This window comes from Vigna unguiculata, chromosome 4, assembly GCF_037176805.1.
Source record: "Vigna unguiculata cultivar grain cowpea cultivar isolate G323 ecotype 2 chromosome 4, ASM3717680v1, whole genome shotgun sequence".
Taxonomy (NCBI): Eukaryota; Viridiplantae; Streptophyta; class Magnoliopsida; order Fabales; family Fabaceae; genus Vigna; species Vigna unguiculata.
The window spans coordinates 9,223,251-9,235,489 of NC_140795.1; the positions used below are offsets into that span (position 1 = coordinate 9,223,251).

At 30.6% G+C, this 12,239-nt stretch overlaps 1 protein-coding gene across 1 annotated transcript; it reads left to right on the forward strand.

Annotated features, from left to right (window-relative positions):
- Positions 1-2,282: 2,282 nt before the first annotated feature.
- LOC114181291 (zinc finger (C3HC4-type RING finger) family protein / BRCT domain-containing protein) lies at positions 2,283-7,981 on the forward strand. Its single transcript, XM_085672218.1, has 7 exons — positions 2,283-2,423; positions 2,655-2,800; positions 3,380-3,513; positions 4,124-4,304; positions 5,077-5,685; positions 6,479-6,658; positions 7,652-7,981. Exons 1-7 carry the CDS (start codon positions 2,381-2,383, stop codon positions 7,829-7,831), a joined length of 1,473 nt encoding a protein of 490 aa, XP_085528344.1. The 5' UTR covers positions 2,283-2,380; the 3' UTR covers positions 7,832-7,981.
- The last annotated feature ends 4,258 nt before the right edge of the window (positions 7,982-12,239 follow it).

Below are 12,239 nucleotides of genomic sequence, written 5' to 3' on the forward strand. Positions count from 1 at the left end.
AAAAGTCCCAAAAGATTCTTTTGACATAATCAATGATTCGGTTCCAGAAGAACCTCAGGTACCTGAAATTGTTGAAAATGATGAGATCTCAATAAATTATGTCATGAATCATAAAATATGGAATCGAAATAAAGTCAATATTGACGAGGTTTTTGCATATAATGTAGCAAAGGATGTCATAAGTGACAATGATGATCAAGAACCAATGACAATTGAAGATTGTCGGCAAAGAAATGATTGGCCAAAATGGAAAGATGCAATCCAAGCAGAATTAGATTCGCTTGCTAAACGAAAGGTTTTTGGACCTGTAGTTCGCACACCTGAGGGTGTAAAACCTATTGGGTACAGATGGGTTTTTGTACAAAAACGAAATGAGAATGGTGAAATTGTTAGATACAAAGCACGGTTAGTTGCTCAAGGTTTTTCACAAAGACCTGGTATTGATTTTGAGGAGACATATTCTCCAGTATTGGATGCAACAACATTTAGATATTTAATTAGCCTTGTTGCACAAGAAGGTTTGAATTTGCACCTCATGGATGTTGTTACAGCCTATTTGTATGGCTCTTTGGAAAATGATATTTATATGAAACTCCCTGAAGGATTTAATGTGCCCAACAAAGCAAATTCTAAAAAGGATTATTCAATAAAATTGAATAAGTCCCTTTATGGATTGAAACAATCAGGACGTATGTGGTATAACCGTCTAAGTGAGTACTTATTAAAGGAAGGGTATAAAAATGACCCTATTTGTCCTTGTATTTATATGAAAAGATCCGAGAATGAATTTGCCATAATTGCTGTTTATGTAGATGACATAAACATAGTTGGAACTCCTAATGAGCTCACAAAGGCAATTGATTGTTTAAAGAAAGAATTTGAGATGAAGGATCTTGGAAGGACAAAGTTTTGTTTGGGATTACAAATTGAGTATTTAAACAAAGGTGTTCTTGTACATCAAGAAGCTTATATAACGAAAGTGCTTAAAAAGTTCTATATGGACAAATCACATTCACTATGCACTCCAATGGTGGTGAGGTCATTAGATGTTGATAAAGACCCTTTTAGACCTCAAGAAAAAGATGAAGAACTACTTGGTCCTGAAGTACCATATCTTAGTGCTATAGGAGCACTAATGTATCTTGCTAATTATACTCGACCCGATATAGCATTTGCTGTAAATTTGTTAGCAAGATATAGTTCTTCACCTACAAGAAGACATTGGAATGGAGTAAAACAAATACTCCGTTACCTTAAAGGCACTATGAATATGGGCTTGTTTTACCCAAATGATTCAAAATTAGATCTAATGGGTTATGCAGATGCAGGTTATTTATCAGATCCTCATAATGGTCGATCACAAACAGGATATTTGTTCACATGTGGTGGCACAGCGATTTCATGGCGATCTGTGAAACAAACAATAACAGCAACATCGTCAAATCATGCAGAAATTTTAGCATTACATGAGGCAAGTCGTGAATGTGTTTGGTTAAGGTCTATAATTCAACATGTGCGACAAACTTGTGGTTTATCCTTGGGAAAAATGAAACCAACAACGATATATGAAGACAATAGTGCATGCATTGCTCAATTGAAAGAAGGATATATTAAAGGAGACAGAACAAAACATATTCTTCCAAAATTCTTTTTCACTCATGATCTTCAAAGAAATGGTGATGTAGAGATCCAAAAGATTCGCTCATGTGAAAATCTAGCAGATTTATTTACAAAGTCTTTGCCAAGGAGAACTTTTGAGCAATTGGTTCATAGGATTGGACTCCGCCATCTTAATGATGTAAGTTTACATGAGGGGGAGAAATTAGAAGATGCAAAGAACAATATTATATAGAATGATGTACTCTTTTTCCTTCACTAGGTTTTTATCCCAAAGGGTTTTTCCTAGTAAGGTTTTAACGAGGCACATTCTTTTATCAATGGACACCCAAGGGGGAGTGTTATGAATTAATGGTCGTCCATTGATTTATACAATTACTCATATGATTGATAATCATATTATTCATTACTCTTTATGATGTAATATTTTGTATTTACTATTTGATTTTATATCCTTTCTGGGTTACCATATTGTACCTATAAATAGGACTCGTCCTATCAGTAATGAGACACACATAAAAACAGAAGTTGCTCCCTACTCTCTCATTCTCTATTCTTCCTCTCCTTTGTCTCTCTTATTACCTTTATTTTATAACAAAACACACATTTATAACAAAAGAAAGAAAATGAATATATATATATATATATACTCCCAATAATAAAATCTCCTCCCTCGGTTTTGATTTTGATATCGAAAATTCAATTTGCATTTACCGCCAGACGTTTTCGGTCATCATCACTCTGAACCCTGAAGAGAAGTGTCATGGAAGCAGAAGAACCCTTTCAACTTCCTCGTCTATCTCACGGTCTCTCTCTCTCCCTTAGAATTTCGATCGGAACGTTTTGCGTCAATAAGAAAATAGTCACAGTTTTTCTGCTTTTTTTTTTTTTTTTTCTCATAAACATTACGAGTTGAATCATTCCGAGGATAACCTTCGTGCTAGGGTTTCGTTCAACACGATTTCTGCTAGTTATACTTTTGCTTTTGTTTTTTTGTTATTGAATCTGATGCTGTTTATTTATTTATTGAGCTGAAGTTGCAAATTCTCCGGTTCACGGCATGGAAAGCGTGGTGGCAACGGTTAGCGGTTACCACGGGTCCGAGCGGTTCGATCTCATCAAGCTGATTTCACATGCCGGCGCCAGTTACGTCGGCACAATGTCGAAATCGATAACGCATCTGGTTAGATTTTTCTTTTTCTAATTTGTTCGTGGGAGAGAATGAGAGAGCACGACTGAGAGGGGTAAAGAGAAAGTTTAACTGAGACAGATAACTAAATTGAGAGAGGTTCAGATAACCGAGAGATAATGAGAAAGCTTAAAGGAACTTGATTGAGAGAGGTAGAGAAAATAATTCTTTGTTGGGAGAGATAGACAAACAGATACATATATTTAGAGATTATAGAGATTAATTTGATAGTGGATTTTGATAATGCATCTGGAGTGTTTGTGTATGTGAGTGAGAGAGTGAGAAACTTAACTCGATGGAGAATTTTGGTGCGGAATGTTGAATTTGGTAATTCAATCGAAGAGTTTTGTGTGTTGATTGAGTGAATGAGACAGAGAGCTTAATTCGGTGGTGAATTTAGGTTATGTCCAGGTTGTGACTTAGGAAGGTATGTGTTCTGTTTCTGTGTTGAAAGGGAAAGAGAATTGAGGGAGAATTTAGGCGGAAGAAGAGAGTTTTGGAATGAATGAACAGGTTATTGCAAGCTTCCATTGAAGAACTGTTTTATGATTGATTGTTTTTGTGATTGATCAGGTGTGCTGGAAATTTGAAGGAAAGAAATACGATATTGCGATGAAGTTTAAAATACCGGTAGTGAACCACCAATGGATTGAGGACTGCATAAAGGAAGGGAGGCGTGTTCCAGAAGATTCTTATACCTTGCAGAGGTGAATTTCTTTTCTTTCCCCTCCTTAGGGAAGAATTATACCAAGTGTAATGGATTTTTTCAGAGTTATATGAAAGAAAATAACTCATGATGATTGGTTGTTCTACTCAGCATCCAATGTCATCATCATCATGCTCTTGGAATTAGAATGAGCGTTAAAAAAACATGAGCTGATCAGTTTGATATGGCAATTTTTGCTTTGGATTGTGTTATGGCGTACATTGAAAGTTACTGTATATGAAGTTATTCGCATTCCTAAATCACAACCCAACAACTTAAACCTGAAGGAAAGTAATGTTGACATTTAACATTTAACATGGCATTAGTGCTATACTACAACTTTATTGTAAGTTGGTTATTAATAGTTATGATTTTCTATCTACCATATATGATGTTTTATAATGGGCGTCTTTCTTGTGGACTCAGGAGTTTGCTTCTAGTTTCTTTAGTTTGGGATAATCGGTTTTATTATATGGTAGTTGATTATTAGGTTTGAAAATCTTGGGTGCATTGTCTGGTTATATAGGAGCTTATTTTTGGGTCTTCTCGTATAATCTGACATTTGTGGAATATTTTTTCTTAAGTTCACTTATTATCATTATTATTTTCAGTGGACATGAAGTAGGGCGATTGTTACTGGAAGTTCCACTCACTGCTCGGGCCAGTAGGTTGACAAAGAAAAAATTCGTCAGTGACGAGTTACATGATACTGGGACTGAAAGGCAAAATCCTAACTTCGGTTCTGGAATTTCAATAGCTTATGTTTTGGAAGATTCTTGTTTAATGAAAAAGGTAAATTAAACTCTGGACTCTCTGTGACCTCTTGGACATTGTTAATCTTTATGATGTACATTCTGTGTGTTTTGATGCAAGTTCTGATTCATAATTTTGTTGCCTGAATTTAGAATGGGTCACAACTTTCACAATGTGATATCTGGAGTCATTAACACCCATTTTAAGAGTTGATCATTAACTATAGACAAAAACTTCACTTGCACATCTAGGTGTTCCATTTAAATCTATATGTATTTTTTATGGCATCAGGCAAGGTTTCTTATTGCACTTCTTTGTTATGCCTTGATAAATTAAAAACTAAAGGTACCACCTTGGTTCTGTGACGGGGATGGGAGGATTGTTTTCTTTTTAGATTTGAGTCATCGTCAAAGTTTAGTGGTGACTTTTCTGATATCTTTTGCATCAAAGGATTATTTTAAAATTTGTAGCCAGTATTATTCATCTACAAACTTTAATAAATATGACTACTTGCTTCATGCAACATATGTGGTTTGCCTTCTACAAAATGGTCAATTAAAGAAAAAGCATGCCGTAGGTATGTATATCATAGATTACATGTAGGCTGAACGATAATTCAAAATATGTAGCAGGATAAACTAGCTGTTTGTCTGGATGGACTTTTTTCTGCATCTCTCAATCATTTCTTCATTGTTGGTGCTTTATAAAATACTTGCATTACATTTCCTATCCTCTTGAATACAGCATTATTTGTTCTTTCGGAATGCCTGCTAATTTCTTCTCTTTTCTCTGCATTCCCTATTTTTTTAAGCATGATGAATCAACTTCATATTCGTCTAGACTGTCAAGGAAAGGAAAAAGGAACATTTGTAACGGTAAGGGAGTCAGTACTCTAGCTGGACCTTCTCGTAAAGGAAGAAGACTTCGGAGAAATCTTGTTGATGATGTGGTGTTGGCTCCTTCAATTTTGGATTTTAGCCCAGATGACCACCTTTTTAAAGCGGATAGACTACAAACAGACGCTGAAGCGACATCTAGCCTTTCTGGTGGTGTTAATAGTAACATTATTCTACAAAATAGTGAAGGACCTAATGCTGGATTAAGAACTGAAAGTAGTATTATCAATGGTGGTTCAGATGATATTGAACAGATCAAAGATTCAGTTCATATATCTACTCGTAGAAGTTCAACATTGTTTGTAGAAAATGCCGTACGTGTGCCGCAAACGTCAATAGATTTATGTTCTAGTCATGATGAAAAATTCAGCGACGGTGATCAGGTTGATAATGGTGCTGGCTTACCTACTTCAACAGAGATGTCATGTGTTATATGTTTCACAGATTTCAGCACAACACGGGGAATTCTGCCGTGTGGACATCGATTTTGTTATCCATGCATCCAGAGTTGGGTTGATCTTAGGGTATGCCTTTTCATTTATTTGCCATTTTTACGAATAAAAGCCTATTAATTGATGATCATAATCTTTGTAGCATGCCATTTTCTTTTGACTAGATTTCAAAGTTGGTCTCTGTTTTCCTAATCCTAACTAAACTATATAATTTAACTTTCATTCAATTTATGCTTCTCTTTATCATTTATAATTTGAGGCTCCACCTCATTGTTTTGCTTTATTTTCTTAGTGAAATCCTTGTGAAAGCATATTGGGTAAATAGTCGATTCAATACAACAAGTATTATTATATTTTATTTAGTTTAATAAGTAAAAAACTAAAGTCTTAGTACAAGAATTTTAACTTTGTCAGTTTTATTTGAATTTAGTCAATGGTTAGTACAATTGAGTGTGTTTGGTCTTTAGTAATTGTTTCTTGTGTATATCAAAGGGAAAATTAATGTTAATATGAAATTAACTTTGAAGGAATTAAAGATTAAAAAAGCAAAGGATAAGGCTTCATGTTAACGTATTCAATTACCTCAACAATTAATGGAGTTCAAACAAAATTAACGAAATTATAGTTTATTTACTAAGATTGTAATTTTTTTTATTGTACTAAAGTATTGTAGTGAACTAAATATTTACCCTAGTATATTTATCAATTTTGTCCAGGCTCTCTTACGAATGCACTCGTTTGAATTGATGGTGATTCTAAAATGTACTATTTAAAGATTAAGATGGATTAAGTCAACCTCGTTAGATTTGTCTTAATATTATTTGGTTGTCTCTTTCATTTCTCATTTGTTTTTCAATATTTATAGACTTCGATGAGAAAAGAATCAACTTGCCCTCTGTGCAAACAAAGTTTTGTGATGATTAAGAAAGTCGAGCATGCAGCCACCACGGATCAAAAAGTATACTCCCAGACAATCCCCTGTAACAATTCAGCCTCTGAAATTTTTATCCCCATGGATCAAGGATTGTCGCATACTACCTTTGAGGTATGCTCATTCTTAAGCTATATTAGCTGTTATCTCTTTTGGGTGTTATTTTTTATTTTTTTTCCCATATTAGTTGAAATCACATAACACGGACGAGCCTTAACTCAGCTGTTAGATTGCTACCTAGAGGTCATGGGTTCAAATTTTAAAAATAATCTTTCTGCTTGTACGGTTAAAAAACTATTCTAGATTATTTTAAAAAATAGAGGAAGAGGAAAGAAGTGGCCCAACATAGGGTAAAATTTGGAATGAGTGGTTGTTAAGTTATTGATTATACAGCAACAGTGTTGGCTTGTATACATTCCTTACAATATTGACATCTTTAAAAATATTGACTGGTATTCACTGAAAGCCTGTCATAGATTCTACTGCAACTTAATGTTTCTTATATGCTCTTTGCTTAATTTGGACGGCGCATAAATAAGTGGCAGTTTAACGGTTGTTTCAACCATATAGTGAGAGCGAGTAAGATTTATTTGGCCTAAAAAAAACAATATCACATGAGCTGGCAACTTTTGTTTTACTAGTTAAGTTGGAATGCTTTTATGTGTGGACTCTACCCCACCCAACATTTTGATCATTTTAATAGTATTGTCTTACTTATTAAGGATTGTTATTTGTGTAACAAACCAACATTCTCACTGTCAGCCTTATGATATCCATGATTTTGTAATGTTGGATTTCTATTTGTCCTTTATTAGGCAGACTATGATTCCCACCAATGTCCATGAGCATGTTCAATATACTGTAATGCACACCACCTATAAGAAGCCAGAAATGACTTGATTTTATTCTGTGATTTTTATGATAATTGAAAAAAATAGGAACACTTTTTTAACACATTTTCTAATCACAAATTTTGAGATTAGGTCCCACATTTGATATACATATACATGTATGCATTGATTTGTTTCGTATATTGTCACTGAAACTGAAAGTTTATAAGCATCTTGATATGATTGTCACTCCGTGGTTTGTCTTTTGCTTATACAGTCTACACAGACCGGAGCTTGTGTAATTTGCCGTGGTCGGGAACCTGAGGATCTCCTTGAGAATTGTGATATTTGCCAAATTCAAAAAATCCATTCTTATTGCATGGACCCTCCTCTACGGCCATGGACATGCAATCATTGCAAAGAACTCCGGATGCTTTATCGCACTAATCACTATTAGTGTGCATCTTTCCGGTGCAACTCTTGGGAGACCCAAGTATGTTTTCATTTCATGAGATGTTGTAATTTTGGGAAGTTTATTCATGCTGACAATTTTTAGCTACATTGTAATAAGTTACATCTTTTAAATATGTGATATTTGGAACAAGTATGATTTTGATCTCCAAATTAAAAAATTAATCTCTCAAAACTGAATATTTTCTAAATAAAATTTAAAATAATGCTTACATATATTTTATTAATTAAATTTTGATAGGACAAATTCATTATGTGCGAATTCAAAATATTATTAAAATTCATTTGTATATCAATTAATTTATATTTAAGCAAAAAGTTTAATCTTTTAAGAAAATATAATTTATAAATTTTTTCAAAAAATATATGTAACGTTTATTTCACTCATGGACAATGGTAGGTTAATACATTTGACATGATTTTTATAATGGAAGAGTAAAAAAATGATGTGTCAAATGAATATAAAAGGTGTCAAAACCTTGATTTTATACCAACCCTTTAGAATAATGCTTGTAAGATCGAATCAAAATTATTTGACTCCAATTTTTTTTTTTGTACAGTTACATGCCATCTTTTAATCTTTCCTCTAATATTTAAAACCATGAGCGATGAAAAAGACATCACAATCAATGAATTTAAAATCTGAATTTGTTAATGCACCATCTCAATTGGAATGATATCTTTTATTATAATGACATGAAATAAAATCAAATGATCATTCTATAATAGATGTAATGAAATCAAATGATATAGATATTAGATTGAGATCAAATGATATAGATATTAGATTCAAAATCATTCAACAATGCAAAAAAATCAGTTTGACAAAGAAAATGAAGATTTCGATTGAAACAACCTAACTATTAAAGTTTTAGTTCTTTTTCGTTGTAATTATCCCATCTTCAGGATTACTTCTCTCCTATGTAAAAGTTATTTCCTTTTTCCTTTCGTTCGTTTTTTTAGAAAAAATAACTATTTTATATTATAATTTATATTATCATACACAAATATATTATTTGATAACTTTTGTGTCAATCTTAATGGGATATAATTGGATAATTAAAATTTTTACTAAGCAAAAAATTATTTATTTAATAAATTAAGTAATTAAATAATGTCTCTTTATTTAAAATAGTTAAATGATTTTTATTTTTGTAAATAATCATCACGTAATTTTTTAATATTATTATTATAAAATAAAATATATTAAATTTATGATTTTTTTTTGTTAACTAATTATAAAATAAAAATTATAAAAACTATAAAATTATATATATTTTTAAAAATATAATATTTTAATATAATAAAATATAATATTTTTAAAATATAACATTTTAATATACAGATAGGAGTGCGTATTTTCCTCAATTTATTATATTATTACATGACTATACTTATTAAAATAATATAACTTTCTGGAGTTGTTTAAAACACATCAAATATTTATAAATAATTTAATTTAAATAGATAATTTTATTTTATTATTTTTATTGGGTTGCGCCTTTGCTACAATCTAGTTCTTATTGAGATTCATTCCAGAGTTCCAATAATTATGTCCAATTGCAAACTAAACAAGAAAAATAAATACATGCATATTGTGCATGTATTACCATCAAAGTATATGAAATATCATTATCAAAGAATACATTCATAAATGTTTTGAATCCCGTTCAAACCTTAATCATCTAGAATGGTGGATATTTTTTGTACATATTCAAGTCAAGTCAAATCTTTTAGAAAAGTAGAGGTGGCTTTCAAAATTATGATAAAGTTAGTATAAAAGAACCATTTGTTGTTCAATTATCCCATTTAATTTCAGTACTGTGTTGGATTGAGTTGGACTGCTCATAAGAACAGAAACATTAGTTGTGCATTATGAATGCAGAGCAATCTGAACTTTTTTGATGAAATTGAATTCAGAAGATTCAGTGTATCATGTTTTGTGTGTGAACTTTTGTTTCACAGTCCAACAGAAAGAAAATTCAAGGTTTCATGAACCTAATGGCTTGCTGGGCCCATTTCCTCTACACTCTGAAAATAACATTAATGTTTTTCGTTTGCTCCCTTGTCCTGTTGAAAAAAAAAAAGAAAAAGAAAAACACAAATGAGATTTCAGAAAGGAGAAACTCAATCCTTTAAATTTAGAAAAGAAAATATTTAATAAGAAATATCATCATTTAAAGATTACTTTTTATTCTAATTTTATAAGTTTAATAAATTCTGTTACTAATGTCAATTTCAGCTCACTCCAAAATTAATAGGAAATATTGAACTTATTTTAATTTCAATATGGAAAATAAGTATGTGTATGCGTTTTTTATTTTAAATTATTGAAATAAATGTAATTTATCTTGTAAAATATATGCAATTATAATTGTTTATTTAATATTTCAATTTGATATCATATTTTTCGGGTTAAAATTTTCTTTTTAAATAAATATTTGAATAATATAATTGCATCTGTTTCCCAATAAAAATTATCATAAAATGTAAATGTTAAAATTAAATTAAATATAATTTTGTACTTCCACAATCTCATATTGACATTTTTATCCCAAGCATTCACCTTTGAATGATTAGAATTTGATGTCACTTGTTTTTTTTTTCCTCTCATGGCAATGTTTTATTTTAGGTATTGGGATGTTAGATAAAGATTAGCGTTCTGTATATTCTTTCTGCTGTTGTTTGTCAGTGTTTTTATGTCGGATTGTGTTTGGTTTGAATGTGCATCGTTTTTGTCGCTTTCAAACTTATTTGTGAGGCTACCAAGTCAGAACCAAAGAATCTAAGATCATCCCTCCCTTATTCGCTTTGCCATCGTGGCCTGCTTCTAATCTCTAGAATGATCTTCTTATATAATATTTTTAGATTAATTTTCATTTGATAATTTTTCATTATATATCTTAATATGCCTTGATATATTGATATAAGTTATTAATATTTAGAAATTAAATTTTAGTTTTTAATTATAATAAAATAATTTCATATATAAAAATAGTCTTTATTTATTTATTTTATTAAAAATATTAATTAATTAATTAAAGATTTAAAAATATTTCAATGATTAAGTATTTTTTAGTATATATATAATAAAAATTTATTTGTTAAATATGGTTTTATACTATTTAAAGCAAGTTCTTAAACCTTTATATAAAAATTAAGTTTGCTTCTATTAAAAATTGGTTTTTCATTTAAAAAGGTGAATATTACATTTTGTAAAAAACAAAACAAAAAAATAGATGATTGATTGAATTGTATTTTTAAAGTTTTGCAGTTTTTTTAGTTTGTATTGTCGCAAGATGTATGATTAGATGATACCTAAATAAATATAAGATCAATCAAATATTTTTGTAAATTCACTTTTTAATTTTCCTCAAATAAACTTATCAATTATAACATGCAATACAAAAAGATTAAGGTAAAATAGATACTCAATATTTTTATATTACGCTTAATTCTTGATTAACGAGTCAAGTTTTACAAAATATTTTAACAATGCAAAGTACAATAAAACATTTTTTTGGTCTCTAGCCACTTCTAGAGATGTCATTTAAGTATTACTTCAACAAGGACAAGTAATTTCTGACTCAAATAGTACTTCTAGTTCAACCCAAGTATTATTTTGGCTCGGTCACTCTTGGTTGACATGTTCAAGTATTCTTTTCACAAGTCACTTCTAACTTAATAAACTATTTTTTCAACAAGTCATTTATGACTCAATAAACTATTCTTTCAACAAGTCACTCATGGTTCAAGACAAATACAATGTCTGTGTGATCAAAATATCACAACTTTTTGCTCACTAGAGAAGGTAAAGTCTTTGGACGTATACAATGTTTAGATTCTCTTTATTATACTTTGTAAGGATGAACACAAATAGTGTCGTTACAAAAAATTTAGGGTAAGGAGAAAATTAGCAAAGTTTTAACACTTGAAAATGATATCTCTTATTAGTTTCTTGAAAAAAAAAAAACGTTTTTATATAGGCTCATGAAATGATTGTTGAAATCATTTTTTGTAATTTGAGCAACTTTAAACTCAATTAAATTTCATCTTCTTTTTCCTAATACTGTTTGTTGAGTTTTGATGATTAGAAATACCGTATGTGTTTTATGCAACAATAATTGTTCTTATCTTCTTTACACAACTTCTTTGATAGATGATAACACTTATCTTCCTAGGTTGAAAATTTTGTTTACTTCAAAGAGTGATTAAAAAGTGCACACCATACTAAAGAGATATGTTGCCTAGAGTTAACATAAGCTCGTGTTAGATAAAATTTGCCGACATTTCAACTTTAGTTCGAACCCCAAAAGGTATTGGAATGAAGCTTAAATTTGGCATAAATCACTTTATGTCATATGGAAAAGAAATTCCTTGCATTACATATTAAA